The 24,408-nt window shown below is 41.6% G+C and overlaps 1 protein-coding gene across 3 annotated transcripts in view; it reads left to right on the top strand.

Moving 5' to 3' along the window:
• LOC126293673 (uncharacterized) overlaps window positions 1-24,408 on the top strand; it is a 211,207-nt gene that overhangs the window by 118,771 nt on the left and 68,028 nt on the right. For all 3 annotated transcript variants that reach the window (XM_049986965.1, XM_049986967.1, XM_049986966.1), the window contains exons 6-7: window positions 3,329-3,455; window positions 19,457-19,670. In XM_049986965.1, coding sequence (XP_049842922.1) covers window positions 3,329-3,455; window positions 19,457-19,670 — 341 coding nt within the window. The remainder of the gene's footprint in view (window positions 1-3,328; window positions 3,456-19,456; window positions 19,671-24,408) is intronic.

Here is a 24,408-nt window from a genome sequence, read left to right on the forward strand (position 1 = left end):
AAACATGTGAAAGAGGGTTGGGATGATGATGACCACCCTGGATGCCCTGTTACTTCTGTTACTGATAACAGTGTGGAAGAAGTAAAGAAAATGGTTCTGGAAAATGGCAGAATCACCATCACAGAGGTTGCTGACTATGTTGACATATCCTTTGGCTCATGACAAGTAGTTTTTTGGACGTTTTTGTCATGAAACCCCATGTAGCAGCAAAGTTCGTTCCAAAATTGTTGAATTGCAACCAAAAATTATATTGCAAATACCGGGTGATCAAAAATTCAGTATAAATTTGAAAACTGAATAAATCACAGAATAATGTAGAGAGGTACAAATTGACACACATGCTTGGAATGACATGGGGTTTTATTAGAACAAAAAAAAATACAAAAGTTCAAAAAATGTCCGTGGCGCTTCATCTGATCAAAATAACAATAATTAACATAACAAAGTAAGACAAAGCAAAGATTATGTTCTTTACAGGAAATGCTCAATATGTCCACCATCACTCCTCAACGATAGCTGTAGTCAAGGAATAATGTTGTGAACAGCACTGTAAAGCATGTCCAGAGTTATGGTGACGCATTGGCATCGGATGTTGTCTTTCAGCATCCCTAGAGATGTCGGTCTATCACGATACACTTGCGACTTCAGGTAACCCCAAAGCCAGTAGTCGCACAGACTGAGGTCTGCGGACCTGGGAGGCCAAGCATGACGAAAGTGGCGGATGAGCACACGATCATCACCAAACGACGCGCGCAAGAGATCATTCACGCATCTAGCCATATGGGGTGGAGCGCTATCCTGCATAAACATCGTACGTTCCAGCAGGTGTTTGTCAGCCAGGCTGGGGATGATGCGATGCTGTAATATATCGGTGTACCTCTCACCCGTCACAGTAGCAGTTACAAAACCAGAATCGCACATTTCCTCGAAGAAAAAAAAGGCCCAATAACGGTAGATATGGTAAATCCGACCCACACCGTGACTTTCTTGTTGTGCAATGGAGTTTCCACGACAGTTCTAGGATGTTCGGTAGCCCAAATTCTGCAGTTGTGGGCGTTGACAGACCCTCGGAGCGTAAAATGAGCTTCGTCGGTCCACAACACGTTACTCAACCAATCATCATCTTCCGCAATCTTTTGAAATTCCCACAGCGCAAATGCCCTCCACTTCACTAAATCCTGTCTCAGCAGCATTACGCCTTGTGCTCGGTCGGCCACTACGGGGTCTATCATCTAATCAAACCGTGGCTTCGAACTTTGAAATCATTCTCGCCACAGCTGCATTTGTCAACGGACCTTTACCTGTTCGAATCCCCTTCCTATATAACGTTGAACTAGCACATTCCCCATTCTCAGAATACAGCTTCACTATAAGCGCCTTTTCAGGTAACGTCAACGTGCTGCTGGTGCATCTGATTTACGCTCCTTTTGTACATGAGTGTCAAGCGCAGTCACTGATGTTTGTGTGTCAATTTTTACCTCTCTATTGCATTATTCTGTGGTTTATTAAGTTTTCAAATTTATACTGACTTTTTGATCACCTGGTACATCACTCAGAAATTGCTGAATGAAGACAACATGATCTAGAACGTGTGAAGAAGGTTATAACAAGTGACAAGAGATGGATATACAGGTATGACGTTGAAACCGAGGCCCGATCATCATGATGGAAACTACCTAGAGAGCCTAGACTGAAAAACATAAGACAAGTTCGATCAGATGTGAAGGTTTTTGTCACTGTTTTCTTCAATTACAGTGAGGTAGTGCAGCATGAGTACCTGCCTTATGGTTGTACAGTCAATAAGGAGTACTACCTGCAAGTTATATGCCACTTTTCCTGAACCAGTCTGAAGAAAACGACCAGAACTGTGGCAAAATCACTCGGGGAAATTGCATCACAGTGATGCTCCCACTCACATTTCATTGCTTGTTAGTGATTTTTTGACAGAAAACAAAATCTTTATTTTGCCTCGCAGCACTGTATTTGCCGGGCATGTCCCCCTGCGACTTCTTTTTATTGCCGAGGATGAAGAGAATCATGAAAGAATATCATTTTGCCACCATTGATAAGATAAAAACAAAATCGTAGAAGGAGCCGAACTCCATAATGAAAAGTGAGTTCCAGAAGTGCTTCCAAGATTGGAAAAAGTGTTGGCACAAGCGTATTATATCTAAGGGGGATACATTTGAAGGGTACGAAGTTGATGTTCATGAATAAATAAAGATTCTGTAATAAAAAATTTGTTTCTTTTTGATCACACTTCATACAATAAGAGTAATTTTCTCGATAAAAACAAATGCTGGTACAATAGTAGTATACTATGTAGCGTCATGCTTTGTCGATGTATTTTCTCACTCTAGTCTTCCGTAAAAAGGTCAATACAAGTCTAGAGATTCATTAAAGCTGGGGCAAAGCTCTGAGTGCAGCTACTTAGAAAGATGTGCTGGTCTATCAGTCGCAGACAGTGAGGTCAATATCAGTTGCAATGAGGTCATGTGAATTTGGCATCCTCTGATGACATGTATGCGTAGCACCCCCGTCATCCCCTTCCATCCTTCTCCTCCTCCCTTGGAGACAGCGAGTGCGAACTTGCTGGTGGAAGGTTTAAATGTGCCGTGCCATCGCTTGTGTAGCGTGTGGTGTGCACGGTGCATTCAACGAAGATGCCCTGCGCGTGCCCTGTCTTCCCCACAGTCTCTCCTTCCTCTGTTCTGTCACCAGTCCATGCCTCCACATCATAATCATCATTCATTGTGTGAGATTACCCAAGTATACCAACGAAACTGCGCCAGGAGACAGTCTCCAGGAGACTCTCCAGACTGTCTCCAGGAGACTCTCTAGACTGTCTCCAGGAGACTCTCCAGACTGTCTCCAGGAGATCACAGTGATATGCAGTAATGGAATTCAATACGAAACAAGCAGTGGATGCCATCCAAGCAGACCCGCCATTGTGTGTTCAGACAAACATTATACCAGTGTGTGTGTGTGTGTGTGTGTGTGAGAGAGAGAGAGAGAGAGAGAGAGAGAGAGAGGAGGGCAGGGGTGTGCATGCACGTATTTATGCATTTGCTGCTATTTGCTAGCAGAACTTTCCATAACCTATTGACACCTTTAAAACATTCATTAGAGGCCTTCACAGCATGCGCACATATCTTTTCATAGCTTATGTTTAAGAACACCGGCTTTGATGGCTCCGAGTACAAATTGTAGAACAAGTGTGGTACCGTAAATACAGTTGGTGTAGGTGAAAAATAGATATACCTTGTATCTGGTAAATGTCTAAATAAATTCTTTAGTTGTGAAATAGTACACTGATTTTCTCCTACAGGAGATCACAGCGATATGCAGTAATGGAATTCAATACGAAACAAGCAGTGGATGCCATCCAAGCAGCCCGGCCACATGTGATGGAGTCTGGAGTCGAGTTTGTTACTTATCGTGGCAGTTCAAGAGATGTAAGTAAAAATTTATAAAGAATTGACATGCCTAACATGTATAGCTAATGAGAAATGTGTCTGCAGTTCGTTGTTGCACGCCGTGCGCATGTGCGCATGTGGCCCCACCCCCCTCCCCCACGCATACAGATTCTGTTCTGGTAAAAGTAATTAAAAAATCACCCTCTGTTTGCTGCCTAGTTTGTGTTCTCCCAAAACTGTCCAAAGCCTTAGAATATATAGTCCAAAGCCAGCTTACCAAACACTTAACTATAACAATCTACTATCCAAACTACCAGTCAGCATTCCACCAACATCACAGTGCAACATTTTCTTTAATAAAAGTAGCAGACATCATTAAGCTATCTTTGAGCAGACAGGAGGCGACTGCTGTGTGATTTGTGGATTTTAGCTAATGTTGCATCCAGCGAGCAATCTAGACATTTTATGACATAGGAAACTAAGGATTGTCTGTCCTATCAGCTAACGTGCGGAAGGCTAACTGAATATTTTGAAGGAGTTATGGAGCTCGATAGGGTAATGTACGATCAAATTGGCAAGACTTGAATAATTACAATTGTTAATGCTTGTCTCAGCAAAACTGAATACATGACCTGCATGAAAGTACACTGTTCCCGATTTTACAAAATTCTTTCGAGGGAGGTACAGTTCAGTATGAATGCAAGCAGAGCCAGAGCGAATACTGTTAGTCCAGGCCCCAGGCCCTGACCTGCACAGACGTCCCTCCTGGACAGCTGTCTGAATTGAACTCTTCTTCGGTAACCGCCGCCTCTGCCTATGTACTGTATAGTAGGCCATATCACCACTGCCACATTGGCACTTCCGGACACTGCTCTGCCGGGTCTCGTGTGTGATTGCATACGGTCACCATCAATGCACTGCCATGCCTTGCGGCTCCCCACGTGAGCTCACATGACACCAGGGGAGTCTTTGCAACATTTCTGGCCCACGGCCAAACTGAAGCCCTTCCTGTGGTGTCTCTTTTGTACTGTACTTATTCTTTCTGGCTGCTGTTCTGTTGCCCTACAGGTATTACATTTTTAAAAATCTGGCACAAAATCTTTGATAATGACAGCTTCTATATTTTAATTGCCACACATGTAATCCCAAATTTGTTTCCAAATGCTTGGAAATACCCACAAAGTCACAACGGAGACTGGTAGAATCAGACGCCCCTCAGGATTCAGTATTTGGTCTGACACTCTTCTCATTGTACATCAATGATGGTTCATCAGTCTTGTCCTACTGTGAATACCACATTACCTCCAGTTATACCTAAGTGAAAAACCAATCAGTCTGAAGACAGCTATTGAGACTATCAAAGTCAACTGGAGTGCATTATCAAAATCGGCAGGAAATATAGGAATATTGTGCAATCTGTCCAGAACTCTAATGGTCATTTGAGGTTCATTACCCTGAAATATTGGGAGAGACTACTGCTCTTAGTCCTGAATGAGAAATTTGGATCTCTCTCCCTCATCAAAGAGTCTAGATATAGAGAGTGGCGCACGAAATGTGTTACCATTTTGTTTTTGAATATAAACTTTATTGTCAATACAACCTGAAAGGAACATATACTACAATGAAGAGCCGTCCATGGAGATTTGTTCTAACTCCACACATGCTCAATATGTCCACCATTTCGTTTCCTAACTTTCTTCAAACAAACACTGATGTTAGTGATTACCCTACAGCACATGTCTTCTGTAATTTCACTGCAAGCTTGAAGAATAAGTCTTCTGAGCTCCATTAAATCACGTGGACATTTCGGGAAAATTTTTTCCTTTAGATATCCCCAAAGAAAAAATACACATGGATTGAGATCTGGACTATTGGGGGGCCAATTTTGTCCGTCTTTGAAGCGACCTGGAAACTTGAGTGAAATGATCCGCATGTCGAAATGCTCGTGTGAAAACTCCAACACAGTGTTCGCAGTATGTGGCCTTGCTCCATCTTGCATCAACCACTGCGTGTTGAAGGGCAAGGCAGTAGCAAGAAGCTATGGAAACAAGCTATTGCGAAGCATGCTCAAATAACGCTCGCTGTACACAAGTTTCTAAAAAAAAAAAAAAAAAAGGTCAGTAGCTGGAAATTGCTGCCCACGCTGTAATCCTCGGAGCATAATGTTGTCGTTCATGAAGCACTTGTGGGTTTTCAGTGGCCCCAAAAGCGTACATTTTGTTTGTTGACCACACCGTCTAAATGAAAATGTGCCTCGTTTGAAAAACCAAACGTTGTTGAGAGTTTCTTCCCTGTCCTCCGCCCACTGAGCAAACAGTAGTCTCTGCTGCTTGTGTTCTTCAGTGAGCTTCTGTGCACAGGACATCTTGTATGGGTACATATGGAGATCACTTTTAAGACTGCATTGAACGGAGCGGCTGGATAGTCCCAGTTGCACTGCTGCCTTTCTATACGATTTCCCGGGACTTCTCTGTACAGCAACTCGTACCGTTTCAATATTCTCAAGCGAACAAACAGGCTTAGGCTGAGGTCGCTTCGCTTCCAATACTGTTCCTCCCTGTACACATTTATCGTACCACCTGTGGACTGTCTTCTTGCAAGGGACCCATCATGTGTTAAACTGTTGTCGAAAATGCCTCTGAGTCACAAGGCTTTTCGTTTCATGAAAAAGTAACACAATTGCCGATCGTTGCTGTGTCGTCAGTCTTACATTGTCAGCCATTGCTGCTTACTAGTCCCCTAGCGGCACTATCGTGAATTACACGTCATTTCGTAACCCATTTGTTTTTCCAAGTTCTGCTGGTACTGCTGTAGAGATCCCAGTGGGATATCAAATGTGCGTCGTAAATTGTGAAAGAAACAATTTGTAACACATTTCGTGCGCCACCCTGTAGATGGAAACCTAAACTGGGCTGAACACATAATTGCGAGGTGCAAGACAGCATCATCATCTCTCCCTACCACATAAAATTATGTCAACTTCTTCCATTTTGGGCTTAAAGGAAAACTTATACAAACGCTTGTACTTCCAGTTGATGATTATAGCTGTGTTATACTGAAGGGTTTTTCTCAGGAAAGCTAACAGTGCTCGGAGTTGTGTTCAATGTCTGTGTACGATACGTCTGTAATGTTCAACTTCTTGATCATATTTCACCATATTGTGCAGCACAGCTCTCCTGGCTGCACACAAATGACCACAGAGGTGTCTCCTTTACCATCTTATCAACATATACAATCCCTCATACAGCACCTAATGAAAAGTACCTAGCAGCCTTCTGTACATCTACATCTACATACATGCCCCACAATCCACCATATGGTGCGTGGCGGAGGGTACCTCATACCACAAATAGCATCTTCTCTCCCTGTGCCACTCCCAAACAGAACGACGGAAAAATGACTGCCTGTATGCCTCTGTAAGAGCCCTAATCTCTCTTATCTTATTTTTTCTGGTCCTTTCACGAAATATAAATTGGCGGCAGTATAATTGTACTGCACTCAACCTCAAATGCCGGTTCTCTAAATTTCCATAGTAGCGATTTACGAAAAGAACGCCTCCTTTCCTCCAGAGACTTCCACCCGAGTTCCTGAAGCATTTCCATAACACTCGTGTGATGATCAAACCTACCAGTAACAAATCTAGCAGCCCGCCTCTGAATTGCTTCTGTGTCCTCCCTCATTCCAATAATGATAGGGATCCTAAACACTCGAGCAGTACTCAAGAATAGGTCGTATTAGTGTTTTATAAGAGGTCTCCTTTACAGATGAACCACATCTTCCCAAATTTCTACCAATGAACCGAAGACGACTATCCGCCTACCTCACAACTGCCATTATGTGCTTGTCCCACTTCATATCGCTCTGCAATGTTACGCCCAAATATTTAATTGACGTGACTGTTTCAAGCGTTACAATACTATTCAAACACTACGGGATTCTTTTTCCTATTCATCTGCATTAATTTACATTATCTATATTTGGAGTTAGCTGCCATTCTTTACACCAATCACAAATCCTGTCCAAGTCATCTTGTATCCTCCTACAGCCACTCAACGACGACACCTTCCCGTACAGCACAGCATCATCAGCAAACAGCCACACATTGCTATCCACCCTATCCAAAGGATCATTTATGTAGATAGAAATCAACAGCGGACCTACCACACTTACCTGGGGCACTCCAGATGATACCCTCACCTCCGATGAACACTCACCATCGAGGACAACGTACTGGGTTCTATTACTTTAGAAGTCTTCGAGCCACTCACATATTTGGGAACCAACCCCATATGCTCATACCTTAGTTAGGAGTCTGCAGTGGGGCAATGAGTTAAACGCTTTCCGGAAGTCAAGTAATATGGCATTCGGCTGATGCCCTTCATCCATGGTTCGCAAGATATGTGAAAAAAGGGCGAGTTGGAATTTCGCAGGAGCGATGCTTTCTAAAGCTGTGCTGATGCATGGATAGCAACTTCTCTGTCTCAAGGGAATTCATTATATTCGAACTGAGAATATGTCCGAGAATCGTGCAACTAACTGATGTTAAGGATATTGGTCTGTAATTTTGAGGATCCGTCCTTCTACCCTTCTTATATACAGGCGTCACTTGCGATTTTTTCCAGTCGCTTGTTGGGCAAGAAATTAAATGCGAGTTAAGAAAGGAGTCAATGCAGTAGAGTAGTCTCTGTAAAACCGAATTGGAATCCCATCAGGACCTGGTGAGTTATTTATTTTCAACCCATTCAGCTGCTTTACAACCCCAAGGATGTCTATCACTATGTCCTCCATATGGGAATCTGTATGGCGGTATGTTTGTACGATCCTCCTGCAGTGTAATGTGCAACTGATGATTGCATATCACAAGAGTTGCTCCAGCTAGTATGAAAGGAGGCAAAGAGTATTGAATTGTCAGCAGACATGCAATGACAGCAGAATGGGTCACCCAGGAGAGTGACTTCGAATGTAGATTCGTCATTGGACATAGGCTGAGTAACAAATCCATCAGGGGAATTGAACCCTTTTTTAGCTTGCCAAGTTAACTGTCGGTGATGCGACTGTAAAGTGGAAAAGTGAAGCAACAACCACAGCTAAAACAAATCTGGGCAGATCTCGTGTACTGACCATCAGGGACTGGTGGATGGCATTTGTTAAAATTTTTGTGAAAGCAGCAGATCAGAAGTTCTTCCAGCAGTCCAGCTGGTAGTACTCGATTTTAAGCAGAAGCTGGTTTTTCATGTTTATGACACCATTTCTCTTGAACTATGTGACGTACGATCAGCAGGTCTCTGCAAGCACCCTCCACAGTGCTCGATCGTCCGTGTCAGTCAGTACTTGAAGTCTGCAATTGGCAAAGGAATCACTTACGAGTTGTGAGTTCCAAAGCGCTGCTAGCAGTCAGCTACGACGACGATTCTTACACAGAGAGCATCCCAGAATGCACCTGAGAGCTACAATACCGAGATTTGTTTCTTGGCTCTTGACAAGGTCAGTGTGTAGTATGATCAATTTGTATTGTTTTTTTAAACAGAAATTTCACAGGAAATAAGTAAAAGAAAGGTACTTTATTTTAATTGTGATAATAAAATGTAACATCACCGTAAACTTCAATATTTTTACAAACGCCGTCACCTTTAAAACATACAGCAATGGACTCTGACTGATTTATCTTTCTATGATTCCTGGTACTAACAACAAATAATATCATAGGCGTAAAATATGACTGACCCATGTCCCAGTTGTACATGTCCTTCAGTTGAAATGTGCTATAAGCAGTCACATCCCTACTATTACAACTCTCCAGACCTGCAACAGATATCACTGCATCACCAGGATACCACACAACTGCAGCAGTGATCCAACCATTACCATGATTAGCTGCCTCATTCTTCATAAGTGTAAAATTCAGAACACACCCACAAAACACAAAAGGGCTTTCCTGAATCACTTGCACTCCGACTTTACTACTCGTAGTAACTTATTTATCATCAGTGGCTTCATACGCCATCAGCCGAGCATGATTAATTCTCCTCCTATGGCGTGGCATCTCCATTCACCATCCAGTGCTGTCGCATGCAGGGTGACACAATGACTGATGCCATCTTTCCAGGTAAACTAATCATATAGCCTCACGTCGGCCTTGTCAACTTCTGGCCACAAATAAAATTACGTGTGACGATAAGTGAAACTAGAGTGTCACATGAGCACCACACCCAAAGTGATGCCAGCGCAGTGCTGCACATGCACAGATCACGCAGACATGCCCAGAGGTGCCTCACACAAAGAGCATCCCAGGATAAACCTGAGAGCTACAACATCACACCATAAAGAAAAGCTTCTTGGCTTTTGGCAAGATCAATGTGTCATATGATCAATGTGCATTTTTTTTTATGTTTCATGGGAGATAAGGAAGCAAAAGGTACTTTATTTTAACTGCAATAAAAAATTGTAACATCGCCAGTGGTGACACCACTGGACAGTGGATGACTGGAAGCAAGTGATTTGGAGTGGTGAATCGTGCTGTGTCCTGTGACACTCTGTTGGAACGGTGTGGTCCCCTTATGGCACTTGAGAAAACATTTAATGCAGAACTATAAGGACAAATTTTACAGCTTTGTGTATTGTGTATAGTAGAGGAACATTTCGGAGACAATGAGCATAATAATGAACCCTGTCACAAAGCAGTATCTGTGAGGCAATGGTTTGTGAACAGTAACATTTCTGAAATGGACTGGAGTGCACAGAGTCCCGGCCTGAACCCAGTGTAGGAGGTGTAGAAATATGAAACTGGAATTTGTTTGCAATAATTACACACCTGTATTTTGAAACTGATAAACAGTATTTTATTCAAAATAATTGCCATTACTATTTATACATTTCTCACACTCCTCTGGCAGGCTTTGAACGCGTAGGGGGGGGGGGGGGGGGGGATTATCTTTTGAAGTGAACCAGCCAGTGAGTCATTTTTGTACATTTTCATATGAATTGAAGTGTTGTTCAGCGAGCTCATGTCCCAGTGATGCAAATGGATGATAATCGTACTGAGCCAATTCTGTAGAATAAATGCATGCCCTATTATTTCCCAACTGAATGCCTCAATCGTTTCCCTGACCCATTTTGCTGTGTGTGATGGGGCATTATCACGGAGCAATATGACTCTATGTTCCCTTTTTACATATTTCAGTCATTTTTTCATGTAATGCTTGTTTTAAATCTATCATTTGCTGTCGTTAGATCAGTGTTAACAGTTTCACCAGGCTTTAGCAGCTCATAATAGATGACACCCATCTGATCCCACCAAACGCAGGGCATTGCCTTCTTTCCAAAGAGATTTGAACTTGCAGATGTTGTTGGTTTGCCTGGATTCAGCCACGATACTTAGGATTTTCTAAATATTTTTCATCACCTGTCACTGTTTGATGGAGAAGCGTATTTCTTTTGTATCTGACGAGCAGTATTTCACAAGTGGCTTTCAATTTGCTTGCTGTCTTTCACTCAGTTCATGTGGAACCCATTTTCCACTTTCAGCACCTTTCTCTTAGCTTTCAACTGAAGAGAAATGACTTTCTGCATCACATTGAAATGTTCCACGCGTACCTGTTGAGTTTGAGTATCACCTTCATCCAATAAGGCCTACAATTCAAATTTTTTGAACCACTCGAAACACTGTGTTTTCATTCTGCAGTAGTTTTCTTCAAATGATAACAGAAAACCAATACTGTCCTCAGATCATAATTCATAAGCACAAAACTCGACATGTTTATGGGTTTGAACAGATACTGATGTATGGAACTTGGGTTACTGTGTGTTGACATTCATCATCAGCCAGTACAGGAAGCAGATGGTGCTGCAGATAGTCTCATGGGCTCTACACTGCCGGCTAGCACCATCTATAAGGAAATTCTGGTTTCATACTTCTACACCTGGTAACAGCTTTGGGATGAGTTAGAATGTTGACATCGTTCCAGACCCCAACTCAAACATCATTATCTTCTCTTGTTCTGGCTTTTGGGGAAGAATGGGCACACAGGCACACAGACACATAATTGAAAATGTCCGAAGTAGAATTAAAGTGGTCATATAGGTGAATGGTGAGTACAACCCATATTTAAGTCCACTAATAGGTATACGGATACTTTAGATGAATAGGGTCTTTCTCCTTGATCTTAACACTCTTGTCTGAATACCACACAAGAAATACTCATCCCATCAGAGCAAAATCCTTTCTGCCCCACTCCGTTACCCAGACACCTTCTCTGAGTCATTTTTAGGAAAGGTAACAGTAGACTGATCCTCCATACTGTATCAGAGAACTGAGCAACATATCCAGTGTCAAAAGACAGTTAATGATGTATCTACTAAAATAACAGTATGTCTAACTTTGTTCTGGTCACACCTTACCCATTATAATTAAGTACGTTTCTTTCCCACCAAGACCTTCCTTATTTCATGAAGTCCTTAGTTGGTACAGTAAAATTGAATCAGTGTCCGCAGTTTTCCATTGAATGCTGCTGTTGATAATGGTTTCCCTGGTGAAAAGTAAGCACAATGAATAATGAGTCAGATGTGGGTAGCCAATCATATTGCTAGTTTATAATTTGCTATGCTTTGTAAATGAAGTTTGCTGATATTTTGTTTCACTCACAGCAATTTAAGCTGATCTATTAGATACCGCCATAACTAGAACCTCAGAAATCTGCTATTAGGTCCTGGCATCCCCATATTTAGAAAAAAGGCAAATATTTCTGATAACTAAGATTTTAAACTTCATTGCTGCTCATTTCTCTCACAGCAGTTTAACCTGTGCTATTAGATACCAACCTAACCCAAACCTTGGATATTGTGACATACTCTGAAGGAAAAAAAAGCCACGATGAGAATGAGTGAGTGTAATTGGCTATTGTATCCTCTCAGCCTATCGGTTAGGACTAACAATAACAAATTGCCAACAGCAGCACACATCGGAAGAGCTGTGGGCTTCATAAGAACATTATAGCTGCTCCACAACCTTATCTAAATTTCCCTCTTTCAGAACTCAGTGTCAGAAAATATCACTTGTACTTCCATAAATACATTTAACAACAGCACTACTATTTCTAGTGGTGGTGTTAATAGTAGTAGTAGTAGTAGTAGTAGTAGTAGTATTCATTCTTAGTCGGTACCATTATTCACATTGTCATTACATACACTATGTGAGCAAAAGTATCCATACAACTGGCTGAAAATGACTTACAAGTTCGTGGTGCTCTCCATCGGTAATTCAGTACGGTGTTGGCCTAACTTTAGCCTTCATGACAGCTTCCACTCTTGCAGGCATACATTCAATCAGCTACTGGAAGGTTTCTTGGGGGAATGGCAGCCCATTCTTCATGGAGTGCTACACTCAGGAGAGGTATCGATGTCTGTCGGTGAGGCCTAACACGAAGATGGCATTCCAAAACATCCCAAAGGTGTGATTCTTGAGTTTCTCCCGGCGTATTTGATAATCAAACTATCCACGGGTGTACTGCCGGTCTATAGTGTCCAACGGGCACAATATTTCGGCTATCAAACATGTCGCCATCATCAGGTGAACTGATGGACTGAGCTCCTGTGAACGTGCCGGCACGGAGATCCGTACACTATGGCTGCTCAGGGGGAATTGGGTTCGGTCGCGGCGGCGGCCGATTTAAATACCCTCCGCCCGCGGCGCGCTCCCTCCGCCGTCCGCACCCCGCGCCACGGTGGAACAGATTGCGACGGCGTCTGAGATGACGTCGGTGTGATGGCTCTGTCCGCCGTGGTCGTCACAACTATGAGGATCGATGCTGTGAACACCAGAGGCACACTCGACTGATGTATCCGAGCAAGTCGGCGGTCGCTGAACATTGTTTGTCGGAAAATCATGCTATGGAGTATGACCGCACGAGGATTCTGGTACAGACGTCGAGATACTGGGACAGCGTTGTTAGAGAGGCTATCGAAATTCGCACCAATGACGACCTCATAAACCGTGACTGTGGCTATAATCTTAGCAAGGCTTGGGAACCAGCGATTGGGTTAATCAAGAGTAAATCGAGCAAACGCATAGTTGTGATGACCATGGCAGACAGAGCCATCACACCGACGTCATCTCAGACGCCGTCGCAATCTGTTCCACCGCGCTACCGTGGCGCGAGGCGCGGTCGGCGGAGGGAGCGCGCCGCGGGCGGAGGGTATTTAAATCGGCCGCCGCCGCGACCGAACCCAGTTCCCCCTGAGCAGCCATAGTGTACGGATCTCCGTGCTGGCACGTTCACAGGAGCTCAGTCCGTCAGTTCACCTGATGATGGCGACATGTTTGATCGCCGAAATATTGTGCCCGTTGGACACTATAGACCGGCAGTACACCCATGGATATTTTGATCCCAAAGGTGTTCTATGGCATTCAGGTCACGACGCTATGCAGGCCAGTCCATTACAGGAACGTTATTTTCGTGTAATCACTCCAACATAGGCTGTGCATTATGAATAGCTGCTTAATAATGTTGAAAGAGTGCAATCGCCATCCCCGAAATGCTATTCAACAATGGGAAGTGAGAAGGTGCTTAAAACATCAATTTAGGCCTAAGCTGTGATAGTACCATGCAGAACAACAAGGGGTGCAAGCCCACTCCACAAAAACACAACCACACCATAACACCACTGCCTCCGAATTTTACTGTTGGCACTACACACGCTGGCAGGTGACGTTCACCGGGCATTTGCCATACCCACACCCTGCCATCGGATCGCCACATTGTGTATCATGATTTGTCAATCCACACAACTTCCTTCCATCGTTAAATCATCCATGTTTACCCCCCTTATACCAAGCGAGGTGTCATTTGGCATTTACCGGCATAATGTGTGGCTTATGAGCAGCCGCTCGACCATGAAATCAAAGTTTTCTCACCTCCCGCCAACTGTTACAGTTCGTGCAGTGGATCCTGATGCAGTTTGGAATTCCTGTGCGATGGTCTGGATAGATTTCTGCATATTACATATTAGGACCCTCTTCAACTGTCGGTGGTCTCTGTCACTCAACAGACGAGGTCGGCCTGTACACTTTTATGCTCTATGTGTCCCTTCACGCTTCCTATCGCACCAGAAACTGTGGACCTAGGGATGTTGAGGACTGGAAATCTCACATACAGACGTATGACACAAGTGACACCCAGTCACCTGACCACGTTTGAAATCCGTGAGTTCTGCGGAGCGCCCCATTCTGCTCTCTCATGATGTCTAATGACTACTGAGGTTGCTGATATGGAATATCTGGCAGTCGGTGGCAGCACAAAGCACCTAATATGAAAAAAAATATGTTTTTCATGGTGTCTTGATACTTTTGATTTCATAGTGTACATGCAAATCTTGTTGCAAGCCAATTTTTATTCTGTTAGAGTAATTTTATTACTATTCATCATATTAAACTTTTTTTTAAGTAACTGTTACGTGAAAGTACTGTATGTTTAAAACCATGCTCGGATGTGAGTCAGTGCCTAAAGGCTGTAATCTGATCAGATTACATAAATAAATAAATAATGTAAGAAATCATGAGTGTAATTGTGGTCTACAGATATAAATTCCAAATATGAATTATTGGGTAATAGAGGCGAAGCAAAGCTAATGCAAGCACAAAATGGTCTAGAATAACTGTCTTACAATTTTGCAGGACTGTCAGATCCTTCTAGAGAAGCTGAAGGTCCGATAGTGTGATGGAAACTGTGGAAGTGGCTGTATTACACCACATTGAAGCAAAAAATTCTAATGTGCCCCTTGCCTCGTGCTGTATCATAATCCTGACACAGTGCTAATACAGAATCGTGTTAATACACAATATTTTAGAAGATGGTGCATGAATACGAGGTGTCTGAGAAAAGTAATGAGACTGATGATTTTTTTAACTACCAAAGTTTTTTTTTTCCAATCATATTATTGTCCTTATCAAAGTAGCTCCTTTCGGCAATTGTACACTGGCAGAGTTGTTGTTCCTAGCCTTATTAGCAGCAATGGAAGGCATCAACTCCTGGGGCCTTTAACATGTCGGTCACATTCTTTTGAATGTTCTTCATAGTCCCGAAATGATGTCATTTTAATACATTCTTCAATTTTAAGAAAAACAAAAAGCCACAAGGACATGGATCAGGCAAATAGGAGTGCCTTTTGAGGTCAAAAATTCCATATTGGAAGTTGCTGTGTGACATGGGGTGTTGTCATGATGCGGCATTCACTTGGTTGCAGTGTCCGCACTCACTCTACTCACCCTTTTTGTGAACCTTTCCAGGACATCTTTGTAAAACACTTGGTTGACATTTTGTCCTGGAAGAACAAATTCTTTATGTATGCTACTTTACTGTCAAGAATGCAAATCAGCATTGTTTCGATCTTTGATTTGCCCATTCAAATTTTTTTTCCGGTTGAGGACATCTGACTTTGCCACTTGCCACTTGTCTCAGGATTGTACTCAAAAATCCAAAATTTGTTACCTCTGGTCACACGACTGAACCATTTTTGGTCACTGGCAATCCTCTCGAGAAGATCAATGAGCGCATTTCTTGGATTGTCCTTATGGGGATTTGGACTAAGCACCGGTCTACACAGGCAGAACTACGCAGCAGTTGCACATCACTCACAGTGTTGTCCATCTCTCAGCTTTTCTCACACTCCTTGTATATCCACAAGTTTTTGTAATGCAGCTGCCATCCCCTTATGAAAGAAGTTAAGTGCAATGATTGCAGGACTGATACTGCTGAAACCAGTGCCTGTATAATACTGAGAAGAATGAATAACGAGATAGAGAAAAACTTGTCTTAGGTTCAATTTGGAGTCTGAGACTTTGGATACCGTTTGATGTATGAGCATGTTGATAAAAATAATGTTGACAGAGAGCCGTACTAGCCTTTATAGGCTGGAGGAAAAGACCTTTAATTGACCAAATGGAAGCTATTGACTAAGATACAGGAAACAGGTACAGAAATAGGAAAAGATAGGGAGGGCAGGTGACTACAAAGAGTGTGATATGACGTGAAAGTTTTCTGAGTACCGTACTATGTCATAATGTAAGAAACTATACTGGGGAAACCAACACAGCTACAGTGATCATCTTCAGGGTCAACTGACTCTGGTTGCAGAAGACTATGCGTTTATGATAATGTCATACTTAAGACAAAGTGACAGTTAGAGTGCACAAAAGTCAAATAAATACGAAGAGGGGTGTGAGACAATGCTGCTGCATTCCTCCAACCCTCTTTTATATATTTGGCCATAGACCTCTGAACGAAATCTTGATTGCTGTAGGCAGAACAAAAGTAGGTGGAGGGAGAATGAATGTTACTTAATATGCAGATAGTCGTAGCAGAAACTGATGAAGGTACTCAGGAAATAAAAATAGGAGGCAATAATAAAAAAGGGAAAAATTTTGAGTGCATAATTCAAATAAAATAACACTACAGAAAAAAAGCCTTGGAACAAGTGAATGTCTTCACTTTATTAGGAATTGTACTTCATGCTTGTGGAAGCTACAACGGAAATAATGGAAGGGATAGCTCATGGAAAGAAAGCATTTGAAAAATACAAGAACTGGAGACCAAAAGAACAAAGAGATTTTTAAAATGCGATATTTGGAGCTTATTTATTATGGTTCAGAAACTATGACAGAGAAGAAAGAGGAGCAATATTTGGAAAGCTCTGACATTGTTCAGAAATGAAGAGAATTAACTGCTAAGGCAGAATTAGGAATTATGAAGTATATTAAAGAACAGTCCTGAAACGTGCCAGAAATGGAAAATAAAAAGGGGCAGGACCATTCTAAGGAAAAACTGTTTGGAAATAACAATGCCAGGTATATAACATCTATCAGATAGATGAGGGTAAGTGGAAAATTTGTTGAGCTGGCTGTGAAAGACTTGAGACTTCAGGATAAAAAAAGCTCTAATTTTTTGACTTAGTGATCATGCACTTTGTATAAAGTTTTCCAAGGAGTAGAAAATTTTTGCTACAAGTCACTCTCTGTTCACATTGTGAAAACTACTTTTTTTTTGTTGATCACAAAAATTCATTAGTTTTCATCATATTTTTTAACCCTTTGAAATATAATCACCAAGAAGATTCTCTTTTCACAATTCAGAAAACACTGGGCAATGTTCCTGCCAGGCGAAACTAACTTTGGCTCATTTTTCTACTGTGTACATAACAGCCTACAAGTAAATTAAAGAGACCTTTGGAGAAAAGAGAACCACTTGCATGAATATCAAGAGCTTGGATGGAAAACCAGTTCGAAGCAAAGAAGAGAAAGCAGAAAGGTGGAAGAGGATCTCTACAAGGGTGACGTACTTGAAGGCAATATTATGAAAATGGAAGAGGATGTAGATGAAGATGAAATGGGTGATATTGATATTGCATAAAGAATTTGACAGAGCACAAAAAGACCTAAGTCGAAACAAGGCCCCAGGGGTTGACAACATACCATTAGAATTACTTATAGGCTTGGGAGAGCCAGTCCTGACAGAACTCTACCATCTAGTGAGGAAGATGTATGAAACTGGCAAAAGACCCTCAACTTCAAGAAGAATATAATAATTCCAATCCTAAAGAAATCAAGTGTTGACAGGTGTGAAAATCACTGAACTATCAGTTTAATAAGTCATGACTGCAAAATGCTAACACAAATTCTTTACAGACAAATGAAAAGCTGATAGAAGTCGACCTCGGGGAAGACCAGTTTGTATTCTGTAGAAATGTTGGAACATGCGTGGCCATACTGACCCTACGACTTATCTTAGAAGATAGGTTAAGGAAAGACAAACCTATGTTTATAGCATTTGTAGACTTAAGAAAGCTTTTGACAGTGTTCACTGGAATACTCTCTTTCAAATTTTTATGGTATGAGGGGTCAAATACAGGGAGTGAAAGACCATTTACAATTTTAGTAGAAACCAGATGTAAGAGTCAAGGGGCATGAAAGGGAAGCATTGGTTTGGAAGGAAGTGAGACAAGGTTGTAACCTATTCGTGTTATTATTAAATGTGTATACTGAGCAAGCAGTAAAGGAAACTAAAGAAAAATTTCGAGAGACAGCAAAGGATATTGAAGAGCAGTTGAATGGAATGGATAGTGTCTTGAAAGGAGGATATAAGATGAACACCAACAAAAGCAAAACAGCCATAATGGAATGTAGTCGAATTAAATCAGGTGATGCTGAGGGAATTAGATTGGAAATGAGACACATAAAGTAGTAGATGGGTTTTGCTATTTGGGGAGCAAAATAACTGATGGTTGTCAAAGTAGAGAGGATATAAAATGTAGACTGGCAATGGCAAGGAAAGTGTTTTTGAAAAAGGGAAATTTCTTAACATTGAATATAGATTTAAATGTCAGGAAGTCTTTTCTGAAAGTATTTGTATGGAGTTTAGCCATGTATGGAAGTGAAACATGGATGATAAATAGTTTAGACAAGAAGAGAATAGAAGCTTTTGAAATGTGGTGCTCCAGAAGAATGCTGAAGATTAGATGGGTAGATCACGTAACTAATGAGGAGGTATGAGTACAATTGTAAAAATTGGAAATTGTGGCACGACTTGAGTAGAAGAAGGGATTGGTTCACAGGACATGTTCTTAAGCATCAAGGGATCGCCAATTTCGTACTGGAGAGCAGCATGGAGGGTAAAAATTGTAGAGGGTGACCAGAGATGAATACACTAAGCAGATTCAGAAGGATGTAGAGTGCAGCAGTTCCTTGGAGATGAAGAAGCTTGCATAAGTAGCACGAAGAGCTGCATCAGACCCGTCTCTTGACTGTAGACCACAACAACAACATCAACAACTACAACAACAACAACATACTGAATCACAAGTAAAGACTTTACAGGCTTGACAAACTGTGTTTTGTAAAGTTACTGATATGTATAGTTGCAATAGTATTTTGTTGCTATTATGAAATAACTGTCATCGTATTCTGAATGTACAATAAGTTCAACATCATGTGAAATGCAGGTGGAACAAAGGTAGACAGAGTTCTGTGTAACATATTTGCTATTTTGTTTCAGGTTGACACTTCGTTAAACACAAGACTGAAGGACAGGATCATAGTGAAAGTACAAAAAGATAATGGGAAGTTAACTACAGATGACATACAGCAGTATTTTGCAAACTACGGCCATGTATATCACATAGAACGAGTGATACTTACTGGAGTAGAGAGCGAGTCTTCCACGTACATAGTCAGCTTCGAGGACTACGACTGTGCCGATGTGGCTTGCTGTAAGTACTGTCAGACGTGTTATCTTGGCATTAATGGCTGGACATTGCCCCTGAATACTAGGCTGGTTCCATACATACTTTGCAGTGGGTATAGGGCAGGGGGTTAGTGGAGATTGATGCAGATTGTGGTAGGGAAGCACGTATTGCGAGAATAACTCGAACCTTTGTAGTTCAGAAAAGTTAGTGTCAGGGGGAAGGGTACAGATGGCACATGTAGAGAAGCACCCACTGAAACCAACATGTATATTATGAAAAGGCTAAGCCAGTAATTAATAATTGTATTTGATCACAGACAGCACCTCTGCAATGTATTCACTATGTTGTAATTGTCAGCTGTGGACAGAATAGTGTTCTGTGCAGTTGTGAGTGCATTATTTCAGAGCTTAGTTAATTTGAATGAGGGTAAATTGTTGGTGCTTGTATGATGAGTGCTTCCATAACCGTGGTAGCCAAAGTGTTTGGTTTTCAAGATGCACCATTTTGAACATTTATACTACATACAGGGAAAGCAGAAAAAATATCATCCACTGGGTCACAACACTGATGAAAGTCGTGTGTTGAGTGAGTGTGATGGACAGTCATTAAAGAAGATTGTGACAAAAGTAAGAGGATGATAGTTGTAAAAGTTGCACATTCGAGAACCCTGCAGCATAAAAAAATTCCAAAAGCACTCATCAGTGATGTAAGTGCCTACAAGAGGAAAACCTCCTACTGGAGCCATAAAATTTGGATAATGAAGCAATGGAAGATTGACATTTGGTCAGATGAGTCTCATTTCACACTATTCGCAACTTCTGGCCGAGTTTACATCCCGAGAACGAAACACGGCATGAGTTCAGCGATGATTTGGGCAGCCATACCATGGTATTCCACAATTCCCACACAACTCTACAAGATCACATTTCTGTCAAGAATTATGACCTGTTTTGGATGATTATATCTATCCCATGGTGCAGTGTTCCTCAACGGTCGTGCTGTGTTCCAGGATGGCAGGTCCCCTGTTCATACAGGTGGTGTCATCTAGGACTGGTTTTATGAGCACGAGGATGAATTGTTGCACCTCCGATGCCAGCCAGTCACCACACCTTCATATTACTGAGCCTTTGTGGTCTATTTTGGAGAGCAGGGTGTTCAATCGCTATCCATCTCTCATCGTTGTTTCCTGAACTTGCCACTATTTTGCAGGAGGGATGAAAACCATACAGGACTTGTATTTAACAATTTTGAGATGACTGGAAGCTGTTTTGAATGCCAATGATTTCCCTGCACCTTATTAGGCATGGTAATGTGTCATGCTCATGATGTTTCCAAATTTTTGTCCACCACTTGTACGTAGTTTTCTTATTCTGTGCTTTGAACTACTTGTTGATACAAGAGATACACTTAGATTTACTGTTCTTTGGAATGACTTCTACATTTTGCCTCTGTTTTTGAGAGACAGTGTAACACAGCAATCTGGAGCCATCCGACATGTTACAATTACAGTCCCAACCCTGCACTGTGGGCCCAATAGCCATGTTGCACATATTCTGTGAATGTGCGAACCATGCGACCATCCCATCCTGCGGATGTGTATGTTACACCCGGGCTGCCTGTCCACCTGTGTGTTAGCTGTTTGGCTACTCCAGCCCTCTGCTATCCATGGGCATCTGGCTGGCTGTCCACAGATTGGTACTCGAGCTGGAACAGTCCGAGCGAACTATGAGCTGCTCACCAGGCCTCAAAGGCCAAAGGAATGTGTAACGTCTGCTGTCTCTACCTTCGGCTTGTGGTATGGGGAGCTCATTGTGGTCAGCACAACGTTCTCCTGGCCGTTTTCCAGATTTTTCAAACTGTTGAGCCATCACTACTTGGTCAAAGCTCCTCAGAAGGCATCAAAAGAGTGAGCACTGCCTGTACCTGTGCTCCCTCTGAGGAAGATTGCCTGTCAGTACCAGGAATCAAACCCAAATCTTCTGCATGGCAGCCATTTAGGCTGACCACTCAGCTATGAAGGTGGACTGGAACAGCTTGACATAATTCATAGTTTGATTCTCATTAACATTTAAAAACCTCTGAAGTGATGTAGATGACGCTGAGACAAGTAATTTAATGTAAGAAACATGGGGCAGCAGACATCAGGAAATACCCCTAAAGTAAGTGAGAAATATTGAATGTGTGACATCAGCAGGTGATATATCTCACCACATGTTCAGCAGTTGAGCCTGTCGGTCTGTCACACCTGATCATCCCAACACTAGTCAAGTATTCACATCGGTGTGGCTCCGGGACTGCTTGTCCAACTTTAGCGTGTGAAGCTCATGATTCAAGTCTTTTGTCTGCCAGACAGTTTTTTTCCCACTAAGTTAAACAGTTATCTGTCTACATTGAAGTAAGATTTGTTATTTTATTTACCAGTCTCACTGCATCTGCTGGTTTATTGCAAAGTACAATACAACAAAAACCTACCATATTGTGTCACAAGTAAATGAGTATAAGTTTTTTAACTGCATTGTTAGCAGTAAATGACCTTGGTTTCTTTACTAAATAATGTCTGTAAAAAAATTAAAAAAAAATGGGCAAAAGGAAAGAAACACAAAAAAGAACAGCTTTGCCTTGGTTGCACTGAGGACAGTACTTCTGGAACTTCTATGTTCACAGCAGATCGCATAAACAAAAGATGCTCAAAATTTCCACCATTTGTCCAAATGCAAGTATTGCATCATTGAATCACCCCTTCGTGGGCAACCCCAGCTGCTGCACATGCAGTGATTTTAGTCATGTGCTGATGTGACATGCTAAACATTTCTCACCCGCTTTTGGCATCTTTCTCAACATTTGCAGCCCCATGTTTCTTATATTAAACATTAAAGGTTTTTAAACATTAATAAGAATCACCTGTATAAATCAGGAACTTTCCTGGATTCAGTAATTTTGATGCAGTTAATATATTACATTGACTTAAATGCAATGGTCATGATGTGTGCATATCCTGCAATTAATATTAAGTAATTGTAAATATGGGTTGTGTGACAAATGTTTTTGGATACACAGAATGAACCAGAAATCTACCAAGTATCTTTCAGAGATGATAGTATGGACAAAATCAAGAAAAAAAATATCCAATAAACATGGACTCTATAAAGTGTGAGCACTACGAAAAAAATCTCTTCTACCATACAGGTGCTCTTATTCCTTAAGGCATGCATTTTCCCTCCTTTGATGCTTACTGGACTTTTTTTTCTTGTTTTGGACCATACTGCCTCCTCCAAAAACACGGAAAACAGAGCTGGCAGTAGAAGAGATGTGTTCAACAGCATTGAAGATGAACAAGTGCTCACAGTTCTTAAGGTACGCTTTTTTTGAGCCTATGTTTACCAGACTTTTTTTATTGTTTTGGTCCATACTCCCACCTCTGAAAGTTTGTCAGTGGAGTTCTGGGTAATCTTGTGTAATGATAGATTTTGGTTTGTGCTCATTGCACCTAATTATAGTAGTTTGCTGTTTGACTGAAACTGATAGTTTTAATGAAGTGATACAGTTATTGGGACAACCAATGTACGAGAACTGTTCAGAAAATTCTGGAATATTTGTGATTTCATGCCAACATTGCATGTGAGCATCCTTCTGTACAAGCCTGTGTTTAATGTGTAACTGCCGGAAGTTGCATTGTTGTATGTCTGTTAGTTATCATTGAGTGCTATATTGGGTAGAATGTTGTCTCACACAGTTTGCAAATTTTGAGATGACAGAGTCAGAGAAGCAATGCATCTGCACTAAATTTTGCATGCAACTCAAGAAAACCTTCACAGAGACACACGGTTTAAAAATGGCAGGGCGAAAGTTAATGATGACCCTTGTTGAGGGCACCCTCGATGTCTATGGCGGACGATGCTCATGTCAGGAACTTCAATGAAATTGTGTGTGCCAATCAAAGACTGACTGTCTAAGAGACTGCAGAAGGATGTAACATTTCAGTTGGATCACGTCATAAAATCCTGACTCAGCATCTTGGAATGCATTGTGTTTCTGAAAAATTTGTCTCATGGCTCATGAGTCAGGACCAGAAAGGTCTTCACCTTGCAATCTGTGAAGAGCTTTTGAATCACACAAATGAAAACGAGGTTTGCTTTATGTGAATCATAATTGATGAGATGTGGGTGTATGGTTATGATGGTGAGACCAAAGTTCAATCTTCATTACGAGTTGGGAAAACTTCTCCAAGACCCAAAAAACCCGTCAGGTCAGGTCAAATGTCAAAGCCATGCTGATAGTTTCTCTGACTTTGAAGGATTAGTTCATCATGAATTCATGCCACTGAGACAAACTGTTAATCGATGGTACTATCGGGACATGTTGCGATGCCTCCGAGAAAATTTGAGAAGGAAACGGCCTGAAATGTGAGGAGACAATTCATGGCTCCTGCATCACGATAATGCATGTTCCAACTGTACTGGTTGTTATCTTACTCGTTTCTTAGATAACTGAAAAATTGTTTGTAGAGTCTTATACGGTATAGTGTGGTAGGACAGCACTCTCACCACATGTTTTTGAATGGGACTGCGCAATTTCAGGTTTTCATAGTTTTCTTTGTCTGCAAAATAATCACCTCAACATCAAGCATGGCCTGGGTTTTCTTCTGTTTAAATCAACTCCACTGGATTGCAAATACTTTCAGCTAAAAATTATATTTATTCGTACTTTTTGTTAGAAACAACACCATTTTCACTATCAACATTGATAATCTAAATCCATTATA

Source organism: Schistocerca gregaria, chromosome 10 (genome assembly GCF_023897955.1).
Source record: "Schistocerca gregaria isolate iqSchGreg1 chromosome 10, iqSchGreg1.2, whole genome shotgun sequence".
NCBI classification, from domain to species: Eukaryota; Metazoa; Arthropoda; class Insecta; order Orthoptera; family Acrididae; genus Schistocerca; species Schistocerca gregaria.